This window comes from Pseudophryne corroboree, assembly GCF_028390025.1.
Source record: "Pseudophryne corroboree isolate aPseCor3 chromosome 3 unlocalized genomic scaffold, aPseCor3.hap2 SUPER_3_unloc_21, whole genome shotgun sequence".
Classification (NCBI taxonomy): Eukaryota; Metazoa; Chordata; class Amphibia; order Anura; family Myobatrachidae; genus Pseudophryne; species Pseudophryne corroboree.
In genome coordinates, this window is record NW_026967510.1 from 1,010,891 (window position 1) to 1,036,000 (window position 25,110).

A 25,110-nucleotide genomic window follows, 5' to 3' on the forward strand; every position below is an offset into this window, starting at 1 on the left:
CGTAGCCCTGTGCTGAGCATCCCCCCCACATGTCAGTGTGCCTGATCGTAGTCCTGTGCTGAGCGTCCCCCCCCACATGTCAGTGTGCCTGATCGTAGTCCTGTGCTGAGCATCCCCCCCGCATGTCAGTGTGTATCCCCCCCACATGTCAGTGTGCCTGATCGTAGTCCTGTGCTGAGCATCCCCCCCACATGTCAGTGTGGCTGATCGTAGCCCTGTGCTGAGCATCCCCCCCACGTCAGTGTGCCTGATCGTAGCCCTGTGCTGAGCATCCCCCCCGCATGTCAGTGTGCCTGATCATAGCCCTGTGCTGAGCATCCCCCCCACATGTCAGTGTGCCTGATCGTAGCCCTGTGCTGAGCATCCCCCCCGCATGTCAGTGTGCCTGATCATAGCCCTGTGCTGAGCATCCCCCCCACATGTCAGTGTGCCTGATCGTAGCCCTGTGCTGAGCATCCCCCCACATGTCAGTGTGCCTGATCGTAGCCCTGTGCTGGGCGTCCCCCTGCATGTCAGTGTGCCTGATCGTAGGCCTGCAAAATAATTCAGGGCTACGATCAGGTCTGAATTAGCCTCTAATAAAACATGACCCCAAAAAAACATAAAAAAAAAAAAAAAAGAAGGATGTGGTTTTCGGCGGTATCCCCCCCACCCCCACCTCAGCAACACTCAACTCCCATCCACCCCCCCCCCCCCAAAAAAAAACAACAACCCCCCCCCCTAAAAATGCTACAGGGCGTTTTCACTACCTGCCGATAACACAATATAAGCCCCTTTACATTTTTTAAAAAAATACACCACACAGTTTGTTTTTTATAAACTTTATAAAAATATTAAATGCCAACGCCAACTCTGGCCAGGATTCATAAGCTGTACAATGAGAACGAGTGCCTTTGGACAGGGACTATGCCAACAGAACAGGAAACGGGCATATCCGAGTACAGTAGAGGTAAACAGTGCAATTTTGCCTTGGGTGAAGAACATCATCAAATTTCCAAACAGTCTGGAAGGAACACAAGAAGTGCAGTCTTCACAACGATCCGTAGTCCGGGACAGTGAGGACACAAAACCGACGCTGCAGTACTAATGACCTCAATACAGTTCACTTTGAGCAAGAGCGTAGGATAAGGTCACCAGCAGATTTTTCTAACAAAACTAAAAAACCGGGTCCAAAAAACTAATTATAAATGAAAAACGCGTGGGTCGCCCAGCACAGAGGACTGTGTACTCTGCATGTCAGAGTACATGCCACTGGACGAGGTGCTAGATTGGGGGGGAGGGGCTGGGCTGTGTGGCTCCCGAAGGAATAAAATACGGTTGCTGAGAGGGGTTTACCGGCGCATGCTCCATGGGGGGGTTGTTTGGGAAGGGGGGACGGGACAAATTTGGGTGATACCAAGGGTCAGTTGGCACTATCTCACATGCCGACACCAGTGTTTGGCGCCTGCCACGTGAGACAATCTCATTGACTAACCGTTGGACGATGAATTTTTGATCATCCGTCATCAGGCGCATTTCCGATGCAATAAAATTGCCAAATTGTTGTTCGGCATCCGGGGGCCTATGCAAAACCTCCTCAGCGCGTTGAAAAAACTGCTGGGAGCCAGAGGGGGTGCTAAAGGGTGCAGAAGTGGTCCTCCTTGCCGTGCGCCTCGGTCTTCCTGGGCGCGCCACCGGCTCCTCCACTTCTGCCCCTTGGCCTGTGGTAGGCTCCACCTCCAGCTCCAGGGTAGCATCCTGCAATATAAGAAAAACAAAAATTAGGTCTATGTCAAAATTGGTGGGTGGCATATGAAACAAATGTGTGTGTACTTACCAGATCCAGACTCTCCTGGGCCTCCTCTTCGACAAGAACTGGAGACTCTGGATCTAGAGCGTCCCGTGACCTTACCCGCGCCTCTTGCTCTATAATGAACTGAATTTGGTCATAGTACCACAGCGTCGGTTTATAGACCTCATCAGTCCCGGCTCCGGATCGCTGTGAATCTTGCACCTTCTTGCGTTCCTTCACGAATACTGTTCGGAAATGTGAAATTTTTTTCTTCACCCAATTGACATCAACATCAGAGTTTTTGCCTCTACTGTACTCAATAAGCTGCTGATATGCCCGATTCCGCTTGATTCTGTTGGCATAGTCCGGGCTTCTGACACGCCACAGGCACTCGTTCTGACGGTACAGATCAATGAATCCTGACCAGAATTGGCGGTACTCCTCAGATGACATTGCTGGTTGAAAATAAAATAACACAATTAGCCGACAAAATACAACCGCCACATACAAAAAGTCTAAAAATACTATCTATCTATCTATCTATCTATGGGGTATATGCAATTGTGGTCGAATTCCCGAAATTGGCGAATTTCGGGTCATTTTCGACCAAAAAAAAAAATTCCCCTATGCAATGCAGTGCTTTCCGACCAAAAAACGGACCTTCAAATTCGACTTTTTGAAATTCGACTTTTTGCAAATTCGACTTTTCTGCAATGATACAAGTGCTGCAATTCGACCAAAGCATATTCAATTCAAGTTTGGAAATTCGACAGCAGTGCTTTTAGACAGCAAATTCGTCATTTTCAATCCGCCACACTTTGGAGGGTGAAAACAAATAAAAAAATTTTAAACATGTTTTTTTTTGTGTTTTTTTTTTTGGGAATAGCAGATCTATTTATATTAGAAGGGATTAGGTATTTTTTTTTTTTTGGGGGGAGGCACAAATATTATTTATATATTTTTTAAAATATTATTTTTTTTTTTTTTTATTGCTGGAACGGTAAAATCAGAAAAAAAAATGGCGTGGGGTCCCCCCTCCAAAGCATAACCAGCCTCGGGCTCATTGAGCTGGTCCTGGTTCTAAAAATGCGGGGGAAAAATTGACAGGGGATCCCCCGTATTTTTAAAACCAGCACCGGGCTCTGCGCCTGATGCTGGTGCCAAAAATACGGGGGACAAAACGAGTAGGGGTCCCCCGTATTTTTAACACCAGCATCGGGCTCCACTAGCTGGACAGATAATGCCACAGCCGGGGGTCACTTTTATGCCGTGCCCTGCGGCCGTGGCATCAAATATCCAACTAGTCACCCCTGGCCGGGGTACCCTGGGGGAGTGGGGACCCCTTCAATCAAGGGGTCCCCCCCCCCCAGCCACCCAAGGGCCAGGGGTGAAGCCCGAGGCTGTCCCCCCCCATCCAATGGGCTGCGGATGGGAGGGCTGATAGCCTTTGTGTAAAAAAAAAAGATATTGTTTTTTCCATTAGTACTACAAGTCCCAGCAAGCCTCCCCCGCAAGCTGGTACTTGGAGAACCACAAGTACCAGCATGCGGGAGAAAAACGGGCCCGCTGGTACCTGTAGTACTACTGGAAAAAAAATACCCAAATAAAAACAGGACACAGACACCGTCGACAGTAAAACTTTATTAGACACTGCCGACACACACATACTTACCTATGTTCACACGCCGACATCGGTCCTCTTCTCCATGTAGAATCCCGGGGTACCTGAAAAGCAAAGTTCAATATACTCACCTTAACTAGGCTCCAGAGATAAATCCACGTACTTGGCAAAAAAAGAAAACGCATTTACCCGCTCCATAACGGACTGAAAGGTGTCCCATGCTGACACATGGGACACCTTTCCACGATTAAGATCTGTCAGTGACAGTTGTCACTGACAGGTCTCTAAGCCAATCAGGAAGCGCAACTTCGTTGCGCTCACCTGATTGGCTGCTCGCTGTGACAGCGCATCGCACAGCTCCCTCCATTATATTCAATGGTGGGAACTTAGCGGCTAGCGGTGAGGTCACCCGCCGGTCAGCGGCTGACCGGCGGGTGACCCCACCGCTAGCCGCTAAGTTCCCACCATTGAAAGTAATGGAGCGGCTTTGCGAGGCGCTGTCAGAGTACAGACGGCGTCCAGCCAATCAGGTGAGCGCCACGGCAATAGCGCTTCCTGATTGGCTGAAGGGACGTCAGTGACAGGAGTCACGTGATGTCCCGACATTCGGGAGAAAGGAGTGTAATGTGAAAACATTACACTCCTTTCTAGTCCGGTATGGCTCGCTGATCGTTTTTTTATTTTACAAAGTACGTGGATTTACCTCTGGACCTGGACCTCTGGACGCTGGAAGGTGAGTATAATTTTTTGACAGGTACCCTCGGATCGTCGGAGATCGTTGCAGTCGGCGTGTCAACACAGGTAAGTATGTGTGTGTCGGTGTATGAAATAAAGTTTTACTATCAAGGTGTCTGTGTCCTGTTTTTATTTGGGTATTTTTTTCCCAGTAGTACTACAGGTACCAGCGGGCCCGTTTTTCTCCCGCATGCTGGTACTTGTGGTTCTCCAAGTACCAGCTTGCGGGGGAGGCTTGCTGGGACTTGTAGTACTAATGGAAAAAACAATATCTTTTTTTTTTACACAAAGGATATCAGCCCTCCCATCCGCAGCCCATTGGATGGGGGGGGACAGCCTCGGGCTTCACCCCTGGCCCTTGGGTGGCTGGGGGGGGGGGACCCCTTGATTGAAGGGGTCCCCACTCCCCCAGGGTACCCCGGCCAGGGGTGACTAGTTGGATATTTGATGCCACGGCCGCAGGGCACTATATAAAAGTGACCCCCGGCTGTGGCATTATCTGTCCAGCTAGTGGAGCCCGATGCTGGTGTTAAAAATACGGGGGACCCCTACTCGTTTTGTCCCCCGTATTTTTGGCACCAGCATCAGGCGCAGAGCCCGGTGCTGGTTTTAAAAATACGGGGGATCCCCTGTCAATTTTTCCCCTGCATTTTTAGAACCAGGACCAGCTCAATGAGCCCGAGGCTGGTTATGCTTTGGAGGGGGGACCCCACGCCATTTTTTCCCCTGATTTTACCGTTCCAGCAATTGGGCAGGAAGGCGAATTCAGTACGCCCACTGCTCGCCGATTGGCCGGAATCCGCCTGCGGGAGGGGCGAATCATTTTTTCATTGCATATTGCGAATCCAGGGTCCCGGCGACAGGGCTGCGGCTGGCGATAGCGGGCGAATCACACAGAGGCGGATCTAATGCCGCGATTCGCCCGCTATTGCATATACCCCTATATATATATATATATATATATATAAAGTATGGTATGTAGGCGGCACTCGTGGACTTAATTCAAATAAGAAACCCGGACACTCCAGTGTCCGGGTTTCTTATTTGAATTAAGTCCACGAGTGCCGCCTACATACCATACTTATATCAAACTCAGAAGGAAGGCACGGGGCAAGATGTCTACATTTATTTAGCGGAGTGCCGAGTGTATCTTTACTCTATATATATATATATATATATATATATATATATATATATATATATATATAATCTATCTCTATATATATCTATCTACCCCAAAAATGCATCCCTTAATGTGTCGCCAGCATCCCCCCCGGCAAGGGGGCGTGTCCTCATTATTTAAATGTGCTGGCCTCATTTTAATGGGCGTGCCTCATCTGAAAAGACTACCTCAAACCCCAGTATTTGACCGTGTACCAACAGATCATGCCCACCATAGGGAAATAAAAATTCAACCATCTTAAGCCCCACACAGTAATGCCCCCTGCACCATATTATGCCACACTCCGCAATGCCCTTGATACATTAAACCCCCACATTATGGCAGGCAAGAGTCCACATTTTATACATTACTGCAGGCAAGTGTCCCCCTTTTTACACATTATGGCAGGCACGTGTCCCCATTTTATACATCAGGGCAGAATGCCCATTTTATACATTACTGCAGGCAATTGTCCCCATTTTATACATCACGGCAGGTAAGAGTCCACTTTTTACCAGTGGCGTGCGGTGAGGTCAGTGGCTAGTGAGGCACTACAGCCATAATGTTCACCGAATCCTGCCGATGACCCCTACCGCTGCCGAGCCAATGCCCACTACTGCCTATGAGCCGATGTGCACCCACCATCAACTCACCCAGCCCTCTGCCACTAATTTGCATCTCCAGGCCTGCCTGCTCATCATACTAGTAATATATTGTACATTTTTATAGAATAAATAATAATTACTGATTGGGAAGGGAGTGGGAGGAGGACATGAATGCAATGTTGTTGTCCAGGGCTTCCATTAACTTAATGGAGAAGGGTCCGAGTGTGTTAAAAAAGGAAAAAAAAAATGCGTGGGGTCCCCCCTCCTAAGTATAACCAGCCTCGGGCTCTTTGAGCCAGTCCTGGTTGTTTAAATACTGGGAAAAAATTGGACAGAGGTTCCCCGTATTTCGACAACCAGCACCGGGCTCTTAGTCCGGTCCTGGTTCCAAAAATATGGGGGACAATAGATGTAGGGGTCCCCCATATTTTTAAAACCAGCACCGGGCTCCACTAGCCAGGGACATAATGCCACAGCCGGGGGACACATTTATGGAGGTCCCTGCGGCCGTGGCATTACCCCCCAAACTAGTCACCCCTGGCCGGGGTTCCCTGGAGGAGTGGGGGACCCCTTAAATCAAGGGGTCACCCCCCCCTCCAGGCACCCAAGGACCAAGGGTGAAGCACGAGGCTGTCCCCCCCCCATCCGTGGGCGGTGGATGGGAGGCTGATAGTCATGTGTTTAAAGAAGAGAATATTGTCTTTTGTTGTGGAACTACAAGGCCCAGCAAGCCTCCCCCGCTTGCTGGTACTTGGAGAACCTCAAGTACCAGCATGCAGGGAAATAACGGGGTCGCTGGTACCTGAAGGTCTACAAAAAAATAAAAAAAATAAAAAAAACACAACTCGCACACCGTGACAGTAAAAATTTATTAAAACACACTTACACACTCACACACTCACACATACTTACCTACATCCCACGCCGGTCACGTCCACTTGTCCAGTAGAATCCAATAGGGTAGGGGTACCTGTAAAAATAAAAATTATACTTAACTAACTAACCTGCTGCTGCTGGGGAGAGCCGCATACACTGCAGGGCCATGCCGCTGCTCCTGTCAGTGGGAGGACGGAGCCGGCGGAGGAGGGTGGAGATCCGCATGTGGGAGAGCCCCCCCATTGCCAGATACATTGCCCCACAGTGCCAGATACGGTGCCCCCCCAGTGCCAGATACGGTGCCCCCCCAGTGCCAGGTTACATTGCCCCACAGTGCTAGATTTGCCCCCCCAAGAGCCAGTATAGCCCTGTGCCAGATATGACCCACAGTGCCAGGTTACATTGCCCCACAGTGCTAGGTATGACCCACAGTGCCAGGTTACATTGCCCCACAGTGCCAGGTTACATTGCCCCCCAGTGCCAGGTATGACCCACAGTGCCAGGTTACATTGCCCCACAGTGCCAGGTTACATTGCCCCACAGTGCCAGATATGCCCCCCCCCCAGTGCCAGTATACATTGCCCCACAGTGCTAGATATGCCCCCCCAAGTGCCAGTATACATTGCCCCACAGTGCCAGATATGACCCACAGTGCCAGGTTACATTGCCCCACAGTGCCAGATACGGTGCCCCCCCAGTGCCAGGTTACATTGCCCCACAGTGCTAGATTTGCCCCCCCAAGAGCCAGTATAGCCCTGTGCCAGATATGACCCACAGTGCCAGGTTACATTGCCCCCCAGTGCCAGGTATGACCCACAGTGCCAGGTTACATTGCCCCACAGTGCCAGATATGCCCCCCCCCCCCCAGTGCCAGTATACATTGCCCCACAGTGCTAGATATGCCCCCCCAAGTGCCAGTATACATTGCCCCACAGTGCCAGATATGATCCACAGTGCCAGGTTACATTGCCCCACAGTGCCAGATACGGTGCCCCCCCAGTGCCAGGTTACATTGCCCCACAGTGCTAGATTTGCCCCCCCAAGAGCCAGTATAGCCCTGTGCCAGATATGACCCACAGTGCCAGGTTACATTGCCCCACAGTGCTAGGTATGACCCACAGTGCCAGGTTACATTGCCCCACAGTGCCAGGTTACATTGCCCCCCAGTGCCAGGTATGACCCACAGTGCCAGGTTACATTGCCCCACAGTGCCAGATATGCCCCCCCCCCCCAGTGCCAGTATACATTGCCCCACAGTGCTAGATATGCCCCCCAAGTGCCAGTATACATTGCCCCACAGTGCCAGATATGACCCACAGTGCCAGGTTACATTGCCCCACAGTGCCAGATACGGTGCCCCCCCAGTGCCAGGTTACATTGCCCCACAGTGCTAGATTTGCCCCCCCAAGAGCCAGTATAGCCCTGTGCCAGATATGACCCACAGTGCCAGGTTACATTGCCCCACAGTGCCAGGTATGACCCACAGTGCCAGGTTACATTGCCCCACAGTGCCAGATATGCCTCCCCCCCCAGTGCCAGTATACATTGTCCCACAGTGCTAGATATGCCCCCCCAAGTGCCAGTATACATTGCCCCACAGTGCCAGGTATGACCCACAGTGCCAGGTTACATTGCCCCACAGTGCCAGATATGCCCCCCCCCCAGTGCCAGTATACATTGCCCCACAGTGCTAGATATGCCCCCCCAAGTGCCAGTATACATTGCCCCACAGTGCCAGATATGACCCACAGTGCCAGGTTACATTGCCCCACAGTGCCAGATACGTTGCCCCCCCAGTGCCAGGTTACATTGCCACACAGTGCTAGATTTGCCCCCCCCAAGAGCCAGTATAGCCCTGTGCCAGATATGACCCACAGTGCCAGGTTACATTGCCCCCCAGTGCCAGGTATGACCCACAGTGCCAGGTTACATTGCCCCACAGTGCCAGATATGCCCCCCCCCCCCCCAGTGCCAGTATACATTGCCCCACAGTGCCAGATATGACCCACAGTGCCAGGTTACATTGCCCCACAGTGCTAGATATGCCCCCCAAGTGCCAGTATACATTGCCCCACAGTGCCAGGTCGCTGGTACCTGAAGGTCTACAAAAAAATAAAAAAAATAAAAAAAACACAACTCGCACACCGTGACAGTAAAAATGTATTAAAACACACTTACACACTCACACACTCACACACTCACACATACTTACCTACATCCCACGCCGGTCACGTCCACTTGTCCAGTAGAATCCAATAGGGTAGGGGTACCTGTAAAAATAAAAATTATACTTAACTAACTAACCTGCTGCTGCTGGGGAGAGCCGCATACACTGCAGGGCCATGCCGCTGCTCCTGTCAGTGGGAGGACGGAGCCGGCGGAGGAGGGGGGAGATCCGCATGTGGGAGAGCCCCCCCAGTGCCAGATACATTGCCCCACAGTGCCAGATACGGTGCCCCCCCAGTGCCAGATACGGTGCCCCCCCAGTGCCAGGTTACATTGCCCCACAGTGCTAGATTTGCCCCCCCAAGAGCCAGTATAGCCCTGTGCCAGATATGACCCACAGTGCCAGGTTACATTGCCCCACAGTGCTAGGTATGACCCACAGTGCCAGGTTACATTGCCCCACAGTGCCAGGTTACATTGCCCCCCAGTGCCAGGTATGACCCACAGTGCCAGGTTACATTGCCCCACAGTGCCAGATATGCCCCCCCCAGTGCCAGTATACATTGCCCCACAGTGCTAGATATGCCCCCCCAAGTGCCAGTATACATTGCCCCACAGTGCCAGATATGACCCACAGTGCCAGGTTACATTGCCCCACAGTGCCAGATACGGTGCCCCCCCAGTGCCAGGTTACATTGCCCCACAGTGCTAGATTTGCGCCCCCAAGAGCCAGTATAGCCCTGTGCCAGATATGACCCACAGTGCCAGGTTACATTGCCCCCCAGTGCCAGGTATGACCCACAGTGCCAGGTTACATTGCCCCCCAGTGCCAGGTATGCCCCCCCCCCAGTGCCAGTATACATTGCCCCACAGTGCTAGATATGCCCCCCCAAGTGCCAGTATACATTGCTCCACAGTGCCAGATATGACCCACAGTGCCAGGTTACATTGCCCCACAGTGCCAGATACGGTGCCCCCCCAGTGCCAGGTTACATTGCCCCACAGTGCTAGATTTGCCCCCCCAAGAGCCAGTATAGCCCTGTGCCAGATATGACCCACAGTGCCAGGTTACATTGCCCCACAGTGCTAGGTATGACCCACAGTGCCAGGTTACATTGCCCCACAGTGCCAGGTTACATTGCCCCCCAGTGCCAGGTATGACCCACAGTGCCAGGTTACATTGCCCCACAGTGCCAGATATGCCCCCCCCCCCCACAGTGCCAGTATACATTGCCCCACAGTGCTAGATATGCCCCCCCAAGTGCCAGTATACATTGCCCCACAGTGCCAGGTATGACCCACAGTGCCAGGTTACATTGCCCCACAGTGCCAGATATGCCCCCCCCCAGTGCCAGTATACATTGCCCCACAGTGCTAGATATGCCCCCCCAAGTGCCAGTATACATTGCCCCACAGTGCCAGATATGACCCACAGTGCCAGGTTACATTGCCCCACAGTGCCAGATACGTTGCCCCCCCCCAGTGCCAGGTTACATTGCCCCACAGTGCTAGATTTGCCCCCCCAAGAGCCAGTATAGCCCTGTGCCAGATATGACCCACAGTGCCAGGTTACATTGCCCCCCAGTGCCAGGTATGACCCACAGTGCCAGGTTACATTGCCCCACAGTGCCAGTATACATTGCCCCACAGTGCCAGATATGACCCACAGTGCCAGGTTACATTGCCCCACAGTGCTAGATATGCCCCCCCAAGTGCCAGTATACATTGTCCCACAGTGCCAGGTATGACCCACAGTGCCAGGTTACATTGCCCCACAGTGCCAGATATGCCCCCCCAGTGCCAGTATACATTGCCCCACAGTGCTAGATATGCCCCCCCAAGTGCCAGTATACATTGCCCCACAGTGCCAGATATGACCCACAGTGCCAGGTTACATTGCCCCACAGTGCCAGGTTACATTGCCCCACAGTGCTAGGTATGACCCACAGTGCCAGGTTACATTGCCCCACAGTGCCAGGTTACATTGCCCCCCAGCGCCAGGTATGACCCACAGTGCCAGGTTACATTGCCCCACAGTGCCAGTATACATTGCCCCACAGTGCTAGATATGCCCCCCCAAGTGCCAGTATACATTGCTCCACAGTGCCAGATATGACCCACAGTGCCAGGTTACATTGCCCCACAGTGCCAGATACGGTGCCCCCCCAGTGCCAGGTTACATTGCCCCACAGTGCTAGATTTGCCCCCCCAAGAGCCAGTATAGCCCTGTGCCAGATATGACCCACAGTGCCAGGTTACATTGCCCCACAGTGCCAGGTATGACCCACAGTGCCAGGTTACATTGCCCCACAGTGCCAGATATGCCCCCCCCCCCCAGTGCCAGTATACATTGCCCCACAGTGCTAGATATGCCCCCCCAAGTGCCAGTATACATTGCCCCACAGTGCCAGGTATGACCCACAGTGCCAGGTTACATTGCCCCACAGTGCCAGATATGCCCCCCCCCCAGTGCCAGTATACATTGCCCCACAGTGCTAGATATGCCCCCCCAAGTGCCAGTATACATTGCCCCACAGTGCCAGATATGACCCACAGTGCCAGGTTACATTGCCCCACAGTGCCAGATACGGTGCCCCCCCCAGTGCCAGGTTACATTGCCCCACAGTGCTAGATTTGCCCCCCCAAGAGCCAGTATAGCCCTGTGCCAGATATGACCCACAGTGCCAGGTTACATTGCCCCCCAGTGCCAGGTATGACCCACAGTGCCAGGTTACATTGCCCCACAGTGCCAGATATGCCCCCCCCCCCAGTGCCAGTATACATTGCCCCATAGTGCCAGATATGACCCACAGTGCCAGGTTACATTGCCCCACAGTGCCAGATATGCACCCCCCCAGTGCCAGTATACATTGCCCCACAGTGCCAGATATGACCCACAGTGCCAGGTTACATTGCCCCCCAGTGCCAGATATGACCCACAGTGCCAGTATACATTGCCCCACAGTGCTAGATATGCCCCCCCAAGTGCCAGTATCCTTTCCCCCACAGTGCCAGGTATGACCCACAGTGCCAGGTTACATTGTCCCACAGTGCCAGATATGCACCCCCCCCAGTGCCAGTATACATTGCCCCACAGTGCTAGATATGCCCCCCCAAGTGCCAGTATACATTGCCCCACAGTGCCAGATATGACCCACAGTGCCAGGTTACATTGCCCCACAGTGCCAGGTTACATTGCCCCACAGTGCTAGGTATGACCCACAGTGCCAGGTTACATTGCCCCCCAGTGCCAGGTATGACCCACAGTGCCAGGTTACATTGCCCCACAGTGCCAGATATGCCCCCCCCCCAGTGCCAGTATACATTGCCCCACAGTGCTAGATATGCCCCCCCAAGTGCCAGTATACATTGCCCCACAGTGCCAGATATGACCCACAGTGCCAGGTTACATTGCCCCACAGTGCCAGATATGGTGCCCCCCCAGTGCTAGATTTGCCCCCCCAAGAGCCAGTATAGCCCTGTGCCAGATATGACCCACAGTGCCAGGTTACATTGCCCCACAGTGCCAGGTTACATTGCCCCCCAGTGCCAGGTATGACCCACAGTGCCAGGTTACATTGCCCCACAGTGCCAGATATGCCCCCCCCCCAGTGCCAGGTTACATTGCCCCACAGTGCCAGATACGGTGCCCCCCCAGTGCCAGGTTACATTGCCCCACAGTGCTAGATTTGCCCCCCCAAGAGCCAGTATAGCCCTGTGCCAGATATGACCCACAGTGCCAGGTTACATTGCCCCACAGTGCCAGGTTACATTGCCCCACAGTGCTAGGTATGACCCACAGTGCCAGGTTACATTGCCCCACAGTGCCAGGTTACATTGCCCCCCAGCGCCAGGTATGACCCACAGTGCCAGGTTACATTGCCCCACAGTGCCAGATATGCCCCCCCCCCAGTGCCAGTATACATTGCCCCACAGTGCTAGATATGCCCCCCCAAGTGCCAGTATACATTGCTCCACAGTGCCAGATATGACCCACAGTGCCAGGTTACATTGCCCCACAGTGCCAGATACGGTGCCCCCCCAGTGCCAGGTTACATTGCCCCACAGTGCTAGATTTGCCCCCCCAAGAGCCAGTATAGCCCTGTGCCAGATATGACCCACAGTGCCAGGTTACATTGCCCCACAGTGCCAGGTATGACCCACAGTGCCAGGTTACATTGCCCCACAGTGCCAGATATGCCCCCCCCCCCAGTGCCAGTATACATTGCCCCACAGTGCTAGATATGCCCCCCCAAGTGCCAGTATACATTGCCCCACAGTGCCAGGTATGACCCACAGTGCCAGGTTACATTGCCCCACAGTGCCAGATATGCCCCCCCCCCCCCCAGTGCCAGTATACATTGCCCCACAGTGCTAGATATGCCCCCCCAAGTGCCAGTATACATTGCCCCACAGTGCCAGATATGACCCACAGTGCCAGGTTACATTGCCCCACAGTGCCAGATACGGTGCCCCCCCAGTGCCAGGTTACATTGCCCCACAGTGCTAGATTTGCCCCCCCAAGAGCCAGTATAGCCCTGTGCCAGATATGACCCACAGTGCCAGGTTACATTGCCCCCCAGTGCCAGGTATGACCCACAGTGCCAGGTTACATTGCCCCACAGTGCCAGATATGCCCCCCCCCCCAGTGCCAGTATACATTGCCCCACAGTGCCAGATATGACCCACAGTGCCAGGTTACATTGCCCCACAGTGCTAGATATGCCCCCCCAAGTGCCAGTATACATTGCCCCACAGTGCCAGGTATGACCCACAGTGCCAGGTTACATTGTCCCACAGTGCCAGATATGCACCCCCCCCAGTGCCAGTATACATTGCCCCACAGTGCCAGATATGACCCACAGTGCCAGGTTACATTGCCCCACAGTGCCAGGTTACATTGCCCCACAGTGCTAGGTATGACCCACAGTGCCAGGTTACATTGCCCCCCAGTGCCAGGTATGACCCACAGTGCCAGGTTACATTGCCCCACAGTGCCAGATATGCCCCCCCCCCCCAGTGCCAGTATACATTGCCCCACAGTGCTAGATATGCCCCCCCAAGTGCCAGTATACATTGCCCCACAGTGCCAGATATGACCCACAGTGCCAGGTTACATTGCCCCACAGTGCCAGATACGGTGCCCCCCCAGTGCCAGGTTACATTGCCCCACAGTGCTAGATTTGCCCCCCCAAGAGCCAGTATAGCCCTGTGCCAGATATGACCCACAGTGCCAGGTTACATTGCCCCCCAGTGCCAGGTATGACCCACAGTGCCAGGTTACATTGCCCCACAGTGCCAGATATGCCCCCCCCCCCCAGTGCCAGTATACATTGCCCCACAGTGCTAGATATGCCCCCCCAAGTGCCAGTATACATTGCCCCACAGTGCCAGATATGATCCACAGTGCCAGGTTACATTGCCCCACAGTGCCAGATACGGTGCCCCCCCAGTGCCAGGTTACATTGCCCCACAGTGCTAGATTTGCCCCCCCAAGAGCCAGTATAGCCCTGTGCCAGATATGACCCACAGTGCCAGGTTACATTGCCCCACAGTGCTAGGTATGACCCACAGTGCCAGGTTACATTGCCCCACAGTGCCAGGTTACATTGCCCCCCAGTGCCAGGTATGACCCACAGTGCCAGGTTACATTGCCCCACAGTGCCAGATATGCCCCCCCCCCAGTGCCAGTATACATTGCCCCACAGTGCTAGATATGCCCCCCCAAGTGCCAGTATACATTGCCCCACAGTGCCAGATATGACCCACAGTGCCAGGTTACATTGCCCCACAGTGCCAGATACGGTGCCCCCCCAGTGCTAGATTTGCCCCCCCAAGAGCCAGTATAGCCCTGTGCCAGATATGACCCACAGTGCCAGGTTACATTGCCCCACAGTGCCAGGTTACATTGCCCCCCAGTGCCAGGTATGACCCACAGTGCCAGGTTACATTGCCCCACAGTGCCAGATATGCCCCCCCCCCCCCCCAGTGCCAGGTTACATTGCCCCACAGTGCCAGATACGGTGCCCCCCCAGTGCCAGGTTACATTGCCCCACAGTGCTAGATTTGCCCCCCCAAGAGCCAGTATAGCCCTGTGCCAGATATGACCCACAGTGCCAGGTTACATTGCCCCCCAGTGCCAGGTATGACCCACAGTGCCAGGTTACATTGCCCCACAGTGCCAGATATGCCCCCCCCCCCAGTGCCAGTATACATTGCCCCACAGTGCTAGATATGCCCCCCCAAGTGCCAGTATACATTGCCCCACAGTGCCAGATATGACCACAGTGCCAGGTTACATTGTCCCACAGTGCCAGATACGGTGCCCCCCCCAGTGCCAGGTTACATTGCCCCACAGTGCTAGATTTGCCCCCCCAAGAGCCAGTATAGCCCTGTGCCAGATATGACCCACAGTGCCAGGTTACATTGCCCCACAGTGCCAGGTTACATTGCCCCCCAGTGCCAGGTATGACCCACAGTGCCAGGTTACATTGCCCCACAGTGCCAGATATGCCTCCCCGCCAGTGCCAGTATACATTGCCCCACAGTGCCAGATATGACCCACAGTGCCAGGTTACATTGCCCCACAGTGCTAGATATGCCCCCCCAAGTGCCAGTATACATTGCCCCACAGTGCCAGATATGACCCACAGTGCCAGGTTACATTGCCCCACAGTGCCAGGTTACATTGCCCCACAGTGCCAGATATGACCCACAGTGCCAGGTTACATTGCCCCACAGTGCCAGATATGACCCACAGTGCCAGTATACATTGCCCCACAGTGCCAGATATGCCCCCCCCAGTGCCAGATTACATTGCCCCACAGTGCCAGATATGCCCCCCCCCAGTGCCAGTATACATTGCCCCACAGTGCCAGATATGACCCACAGTGCCAGTATACATTGCCCCACAGTGCCAGATATGCCCCCCCCAGTGCCAGGTTACATTGCCCCACAGTGCCACATATGACCCCCAGTGCCAGGTTACATTGCCCCACAGTGCCAGATATGACCCCCAGTGCTAGGTTACATTGCCCCACAGTGCCAGATATGTCCCCCCCACGGTGCCAGATATGTCCCCCCCACGGTGCCAGATATGTCCCCCCACGGTGCCCCCCAGTGCTGCCCCCCAACCCCGCTGCTGATATACTTACATGTCCTTGGATGGTTTTCTCCTCCACGTGCTGCCGCTGCTGCTGCTCCTTTCTTCCTCCGCGCTGTGAAGAAAATGGACCGGCGGGGAGTGGCCACATGATGCTGATCGGCATCGCAAGGTACTAGAAACACTTGCTATATGAACTAGATAGGACACCGATCTAGCAAGGATTGACTTACCAGCACGGTCTATCTTTTCTTGCGATGCCGACCTGGCGGGGACGCGCATCGGGATCGGATAAGGATCGCAAGGTGACTTTCACCTTGCGATCTGCACTATCTTTTCTTCCGATTCTGACTATATATAGTCAGAATCGGAAGAAAAAATCGTACCGTGTGTACACACCTTTACCCATACTTGTCTCTGCAATATCAACAAAACCAAAATCCAAGATAATATCCTTCAGGATTTTCCCAGTAATATCAACAACTACCTCCCCTCTCCCAATCCTACCTTCCTTCTCTATAATACAATTCATATCACCTACAAGCAATGTAGGAATTCTTCCAGACAAAAAAAAACTTTAATTTTTCAAAAAGACATTTCCTCTCTTTCTTCTCTGCTGGAGCATAAACACAAAACACCCTAAATCTCCAGCCTCTATATTTAGCAATTACAGAGATAGCTCTCCCCTCTTCTATCACCAAATAACTTTCTATACTAATTTCTTTATTTTTAAACAAAATACCCACCCCTGCATTCCTGTTACAGCTAGAACCAGACCATATAGCCTCCCCATAGCCCCATTCCTCTTTTTTCGGTATATGAGACAATCCACATTCCTGCAAACAAATAATATCAGCATTTCTTGCTGCCACATATTCTAATACTGCCGATCTTCTGGCTTTACTTGTGATTAATCTCACATTCAGAGAGAATATTTTTAAATTAAACATTTGAAACAAAATAAAACAAACAGACAAAAAAAAAAAAGAAACTTTAGAAAACAAAAAACATTAGACATCCACTATGCACTGTTAGCATCACAGCACGTAAACAGAGGTTCACCCTAAAAAACATCAGGGAGCTAATTAAGCAGCCCAAGGTACAGCACAAAAAATAGCTAATTTTGACCACCATCTCTTTAGCTGAGATCTAAAGCAGTCCTCCTCACCCTATACCTTGCGGCCCCTTGTAAGAGGCACACTTCTTTAAAATAAGATTTTACTTACCGATAAATCTATTTCTCGTAGTCCGTAGTGGATGCTGGGACTCCGTAAGGACCATGGGGAATAGCGGCTCCGCAGGAGACAGGGCACAAGAATAAAAGCTTTAGGATCAGGTGGTGTGCACTGGCTCCTCCCCCTATGACCCTCCTCCAAGCCTCAGTTAGGATACTGTGCCCGGACGAGCGTACATAATAAGGAAGGATATTGAATCCCGGGTAAGACTCATACCAGCCACACCAATCACACCGTACAACTCGTGATCTGAACCCAGTTAACAGTATGATAAAATGAAAGGGAGCCTCTGAAAAGATGGCTCACAACAATAATAACCCGAATTTTTGTAACAATAACTATATACAAGTATTGCAGACAATCCGCACTTGGGATGGGCGCCCAGCATCCACTACGGACTACGAGAAATAGATTTATCGGTAAGTAAAATCTTATTTTCTCTGACGTCCTAGTGGATGCTGGGACTCCGTAAGGACCATGGGGATTATACCAAAGCTCCCAAACGGGCGGGAGAGTGCGGATGACTCTGCAGCACCGAATGAGAGAACTCCAGGTCCTCCTCAGCCAGGGTATCAAATTTGTAGAATTTAGCAAACGTGTTTGCCCTGACCAAGTAGCTGCTCGGCAAAGGTGTAAAGCCGAGACCCCTCGGGCAGCCGCCCAAGATGAGCCCACCTTCCTTGTGGAATGGGCTTTTACAGATTTTGGCTGTGGCAGGCCTGCCACAGAATGTGCAAGCTGAATTGTACTACAAATCCAACGAGCAATCGTCTGCTTAGAAGCAGGAGCACCCAGTTTGTTGGGTGCATACAGGATAAACAGTGAGTCAGATTTTCTGACTCCAGCCGTCCTGGAAACATATATTTTCAGGGCCCTGACAACGTCAAGCAACTTAGAGTCCTCCAAGTCCCTAGTAGCCGCAGGTACCACAATAGGTTGGTTCATGTGAAATGCAGAAACCACCTTAGGTAGAAATTGAGGACGAGTCCTCAATTCTGCCCTGTCAGAATGAAAAATTAAGTAAGGGCTTTTATATGATAAAGCCGCCAATTCTGACACACGCCTGGCTGAAGCCAGGGCTAACAGCATCGTCACCATCCATGTGAGATATTTTAAGTCCACAGTGGTGAGTGGTTCAAACCAATGTGACTTTAGGAAACTCAACACAACATTGAGATCCCAAGGTGCCACTGGAGGCACAAAAGGAGGCTGTATATGCAGTACCCCTTTTACAAATGTCTGAACTTCAGGCACTGAAGCCAGTTCTTTCTGGAAGAAAATCGACAGGGCCGAAATTTGAACCTTAATGGACCCTAATTTTAGGCCCATAGATAGTCCTGTTTGCAGGAAATGGAGAAAACGACCCAGTTGAAATTCCTCTGTAGGGGCCTTCTTGGCCTCACACCACGCAACATATTTTCACCAAATGCGGTGATAATGTTTTGCGGTTACGTCCTTCCTGGCCTTGACCAGGGTAGGGATGACTTCATCTGGAATGCCTTTTCCTTCAGGATCCGGCGTTCAACCGCCATGCCGTCAAACGCAGCCGCGGTAAGTCTTGGAACAGACAAGGCCCCTGCTGGAGCAGGTCCTTTCTTAGAGGTAGAGGCCACGGTTCGTCCGTGAGCATCTCTTGAAGTTCCAGGTACCAAGTCCTTCTTGGCCAATCCGGAACCACGAGTATAGTTCTTACTCCTCTCCTTCTTATGATTCTCAGTACTTTTGGTATGAGAGGCAGAGGAGGGAACACATACACTGACTGGTACACCCACGGCGTTACCAGAGCGTCCACCGCTATTGCCTGAGGGTCCCTTGACCTGGCGCAATATCTGTCTAGTTTTTTGTTTAGACGGGACGCCATCATGTCCACCTTTGGTTTTTCCCAATGGTTTACTATCAGGTGGAAGACTTCTGGGTGAAGTCCCCACTCTCCCGGGTGGAGGTCGTGTCTGCTGAGGAAGTCTGCTTCCCAGTTGTCCACTCCCGGAATGAACACTGCTGACAGTGCTATCACATGATTTTCCGCCCAGCGAAGAATCCTTGCAGCTTCTGCCATTGCCCTCCTGCTTCTCGTGCAGCCCTGTCTGTTTATGTGGGCGACTGACATGATGTTGTCCGATTGGATCAATACCGCCTGACCCTGAAGCAGGGGTTTTCGCTTGACTTAGGGCATTGTAAATGGCCCTTAGTTCCAGAATGTTTATATGAAGAGATGTTTCCATGCTTGACCACAAGCCCTGGAAATTTCTTCCCTGTGTGACTGCTCCCCAGCCTCTCAGGCTTGCATCCGTGGTCACCAGGATCCAATCCTGAATGCCAAATCTGCGGCCCTCTAGTAGATGAGCACTCTGCAGCCACCACAGAAGAGACACCCTTGTCCTTGGCGACAGGGTTATCCGCTGATGCATCTGAAGATGTGATCCGGACCATTTGTCCAGTAGATCCCACTGAAACGTTCTTGCATGGAATCTTCCGAATGGAATCGCTTCGTAAGAAGCCACCATTTTTCCCAGGACCCTCGTGCACTGATGCACTGACACCTGGCCTGGTTTTAGGAGGTTCCTGACTAGCTCGGATAACTCCCTGGCCTTCTCCTCCGGGAGAAACACCTTCTTCTGGACTGTGTCCAGAATCATTCCTAGGAACAGTAGAAGTGTCGTTGGAATCAGCTGCGATTTTGGAATATTTAGGATCCACCCGTGCTGACGTAACACTACCTGAGATAGTGCTACTCCTACTTCTAACTGTTCCCTGGACCTTGCCCTTATCAGGAGATCGTCCAAGTAAGGGATAATTAAGATGCCTTTTCTTCGAAGAAGAATCATCATTTCGGCCATTACCTTGGTAAAGACCCGAGGTGCCGTGGACAACCCAAACGGCAGCGTCTGAAACTGATAATGACAGTTTTGTACTACAAACCTGAGGTACCCTTGGTGAGAAGAGTAGATTGGGACGTGGAGATAAGCATCTTTGATGTCCAGAGACACCATATAGTCCCCTTCTTCCAGGTTCGCTATCACCGCTCTGAGTGACTCCATCTTGAATTTGAACCTTTTTATGTAAGTGTTCAAGGATTTCAGATTTAAAATTGGTCTCACCGAGCCGTCCGGCTTCGGTACCACAAACAGCGTGGAATAATACCCCTTTCCCTGTTGTAGGAGGGGTACCTTGATTATCACCTGCTGGGAATACAGCTTGTGAATGGCTTCCAAAACTGCCTCCCTGTCGGAGGGAGACTTTGGTAGAGCAGACTTCAGGAACCGGCGAGGGGGAAACGCCTCGAATTCCAGTTTGTACCCCTGCGATACTACCTGTAGAATCCAGGGGTCCACTTGCGAGTGAGCCCACTGCGCGTTGAAATTCTTGAGACGGGCCCCCACCATGTCTGAGTCTGCTTGTAAAGCCCCAGCGTCATGCTGAAGACTTGGCAGAAGCAGGGGAGGGCTTCTGCTCCTGGGAAGCGGCTGCATGGTGCAGTCTTTTTCCTCTTCCTCTGCCCCGGGGCAGAAAAGAGTGGCCTTTTGCTCGCTTGTACTTATGGGAACGAAAGGACTGAGTTTGAAAAGACGGTGTCTTTTTCTGCTGATGTGAAGTGACCTGGGGTAAAAAGGTGGACTTTCCAGCCGTTGCCGTGGCCACCAGGTCCGATAGACCAGCCCCAAATAACTCCTCCCCTTTATACGGCAATACTTCCATATGTCGTTTGGAATCCAAATCCCCTGACCACTGTCGCGTCCATAACGCTCTTCTGGCAGAAATGGACATAGCACTTACTCTTGATGCCAGGGTGCAAATATCCCTCTGTGCATCACGCATATATAGTAATGCATCCTTCAAATGCTCTATAGTTAACAATATATTGTCCCTATCCAGGGTATCAATATTTTCAGTCAGGGAATCCGACCACGCGACTCCAGCACTGCACATCCAGGCTGAAGCGATTGCTGGTCGCAATATAACACCAGTATGTGTGTATATACTTTTTAGGATATTTTCCAGCCTTCTATCAGCTGGTTCTTTGAGGGTGGCCGTATCAGGAGACGGTAACGCTACTTGTTTAGATAAACGTGTGAGCGCCTTATCTACCCTAGGGGGTGTTTCCCAACGCGTCCTAACCTCTGACGGGAAAGGATATAGTGCCAATAATTTATTAGAAAATAGCAGTTTTTTGTCGGGGGAAACCCACGCTTTATCACACACCTCATTTAATTCATCTGACTCAGGAAAAACTATTGGTAGTTTTTTCACACCCCACATAATACCCTTCTTTGTGGTACTTGTAGTGTCAGAAATGTTCAATGCCTCCTTCATTGCCGTGATCATGTAACGTGTGGCCCTACTGGACATTACGTTTGTCTCCTCACCGTCGACACTAGACTCAGTATCTGTGTCGACCCACTGAGGTAACGGGCGTTTTAGGGCCCCTGACGGTGTCTGAGACGCCTGGACAGGCACTAATTGATTTGCCGGCTGTCTCATGTCATCAACAGTTTTTTGCAAAGTGCTGACATTATCACTTAATTCTTTAAATACGATCATCCAGTCAGGTGTCGACTCCCTAGGGGGTGACATCACTAACCCAGGCAATTGCTCCGCCTCCACATCATTTTCCTCCTCATACATGTCGACACACACGTACCGACACACAGCACACACACCGGGAATGCTCTGATAGAGGACAGGACCCCACTAGCCCTTTGGAGAGACAGAGGGAGAGTCTGCCAGCACACACCAGAGCACTATATATATATATATATATATATATATATATATACAGGGATAACCTTATATAAGTGTTATTCCCTTATAGCTGCTGTTTATATTATTATTAGCTGCCAATAGTGCCCCCCCTTCACCAGCGTTCTTCTCTACAGCTTGGTAGGAGAGAAAATGGCGCTGAGCAGTGTGCTGGCTGACTGAGGAGGAAGCCCCGCCCCCTGTAATGGCGCGTTTCTCCTCAGAGATTCCTATTCTAATTTTTATACTGGCGGGGGTAGTACTGTGCCTCAGCAACTTATGTCCCCTTATTAGCCAGTTTTGATTAGGATTCATGATGCCCAGGGCGCGCCCCCCCCCCCTCCCCCCGCGTACCCTGCAGTGCCTGTGAGTGAATGGTAGCATGGCGCGCAGCGTTCCCACCCACCTGGGCACATTTTCTAAACTGAGGTCTGGAGGAGGGGCATAGAGGGAGGAGCCAGTTCAGACCCTTGAAAAGTCTTAAAGTGCCCATGGCTCCTGCGGAACCGTCTATACCCCATGGTACTAAAGGGGACCCCAGCATTCTCTAGGACGTATGAGAAAAGGCCTCCTCAACTTGCTCAGGGGTTGTGTCAGCAATATTCAACACATCTCATGGCCTCAATCATCAACTGCACCCCCTTAGCAAGTGATGCCGTCCCCCTCAACACATTCTCCATGCGTAATGTGGGCAAGATCACGTGTGTGAGAATGTACCGCAGGGGACCCCGAGGGAACAGGACCGGGCCATACAGCCATCGAGGACTGTAATACCTGAGTGGCAGTATCAGTCCTAGCAACACGGTCAGAAATCTGAGAAATAACCCCCCTAAGAGAGGCTAACCACTCCGGTTCCCTAGCCGGAATCTGCGCTACAACAGTGCAATCCTGATTACATGGGATGGGATCTTCCTGTGAAGAGATATCCTCTGCAGCATATGAGACAGAGTCTCTAGACATGTTTGCTTCTACACCCCACATACACACAGGGTACTGGGCAGACAGAGTCCCCCCCCCCAAGAATGGCAGAGAGACGCAAAGATTGGAGCCAATCCACACACAGCGCTATTAGAAGTATAGGGAGACCCCAAACCAGCGCTGACTGTGTCCATTAATAGGTGACCCTGCCTATATACAGCCTCCCCCCCTTCTACCGTACAGATAGCTGGAGTTGCTCTTCACAGGCACCGTGGATGCAGACAGGAAAATGGCGCTGAACGCTGCTGGGTCCGCTCTGAGAAGCTCCGCCCCCATAATGGCGCTGTCTTCCCGCTCTTGAAGATTATACTGGCCTAAGGATTTTTGTTGCTGGCTGAGATCCAGGGACCCCGACAGGCTGTGTGGTCAGTATAGGGTGTAGGCGTCGGCTCAGGGTGTCCCACACAGCGCCGCACCAAGTGCTACTGAGCCCCGGAGCGCAGTTATCACTGCGCTCCCTACCCTGTTGCCGCCATCTTCACATCGGCTCCACGCTTGCCAGGGGCAGACGACTCTTCAGCTCTGCAAGGGGTTGACGGCATGCTGCTGGGGCGAGCGTTCCCCTGCGGCTGGGAGCGATCTATCCCCTCTGGAGCTCAGTGTCCAGTCAGCGGAGATAGTGGCTCAGACCCCGCAGGGCGGACACTACTCCCCCTCAGTCCCTCGATGCAGGTGGGATGTTGCCAGCAGCCTCCCTGTAAAAAAACAAACTCTAAAAAATGTTTTACTAAAGAAGCTCAGTAGATCTCCCCTAGCTGTGACCGGCTCCTCCGGGCACATTTTCTAAACTGGGTCTGGTGGGGCGGGGGGCATAGAGGGAGGAGCCAGCCCACACTGTTGGACTCTTGGGGTGCCGGTGGCTCTTGGTGGGCCCGTCTATGCCCCATGGTACTAATATGGACCCCAGCATCTGCTAGAACGTAAGAGAAAAGTGGTTTATATACAGACCATTGTGTGCTAATAGTGACACTCTCAGGGCATGTAATACCATAGGAAGGGGTACTGCTAACACACAGTATGGCTTCTGGAGACACACAGTGACATGATGTGAGGGGGAGAGCAGGAGTATAATAGGGGCTGATGGCTCCTGATGTATGAGACACCAGAGAGTGTGGGGAGGAGACTGGTCAGATCTCTGGGCTGGTAACACACAGTGACATGATGTGAGGGGGAGAGCAGGAGTATAATAGGGGCTGATGGATCCTGATGTATGAGATACACCAGAGAGTGTGGGGAGGAGACTGGTCAGATCTCTGTGCTGGTAACACACAGTGACATGATGTGAGGGAGAGCAGGAGGATAATAGAGGCTGATGGCTCCTGATGTATGAGATACACCAGAGAGTGTGGGGAGGAGACTGGTCAGATCTCTGGGCTGGTAACACACAGTGACATGATGTGAGGGGGAGAGCAGGAGTATAATAGGGGCTGATGGATCCTGATGTATGAGATACACCAGAGAGTGTGGGGAGGAGACTGGTCAGATCTCTGTGCTGGTAACACACAGTTACATGATGTGAGGGAGAGCAGGAGTATAATAGGGGCTGATGGATCCTGATGTATGAGATACACCAGAGAGTGTGGGGAGGAGACTGGTCAGATCTCTGGGCTGGTAACACACAGTGACATGATGTGAGGGAGAGCAGGAGGATAATAGAGGCTGATGGCTCCTGATGTATGAGATACACCAGAGAGTGTGGGGAGGAGACTGGTCAGATCTCTGGGCTGGTAACACACAGGGACATGATGTGAGGGGGAGAGCAGGAGTATAATAGGGGCTGATGACTCCTGATGTATGAGATACACCAGAGAGTGTGGGGAGGAGACTGGTCAGATCTCTGGGCTGGTAACACACAGTGACATGATGTGAGAGGAGAGCAGGAGTATAATATGGGCTGATGGATCCTGATGTATGAGATACACCAGAGAGTGTGGGGAGGAGACTGGTCAGATCTCTGGGCTGGTAACACTCAGTGACATGATGTGAGGGGGGAGCAGAAATATAATAGGGGCTGATGGCTCCTGATGTATAAGACACACCAGAGAGTGTGGGGAGGAGACTGGTCAGATCTCTGGGCTGGTAACACACAGTGACATGATGTGAGGGGGAGAGCAGGAGTATA

The 25,110-nt window shown here is 52.1% G+C and overlaps 1 protein-coding gene across 1 annotated transcript in view; it reads right to left on the minus strand.

Moving 5' to 3' along the window:
• Positions 1–805: 805 nt before the first annotated feature.
• The window catches only part of LOC134983714 (uncharacterized), a 59,869-nt gene continuing 35,564 nt past the window's right edge, over positions 806–25,110 (minus strand). The window contains exons 5-6 of the mRNA XM_063949366.1: positions 1,817–2,226; positions 806–1,737 (exon numbers count right to left, since the gene is read on the minus strand). Coding sequence (XP_063805436.1) covers positions 1,264–1,737; positions 1,817–2,226 — 884 coding nt within the window. The 3' untranslated portion in view covers positions 806–1,263. The remainder of the gene's footprint in view (positions 1,738–1,816; positions 2,227–25,110) is intronic.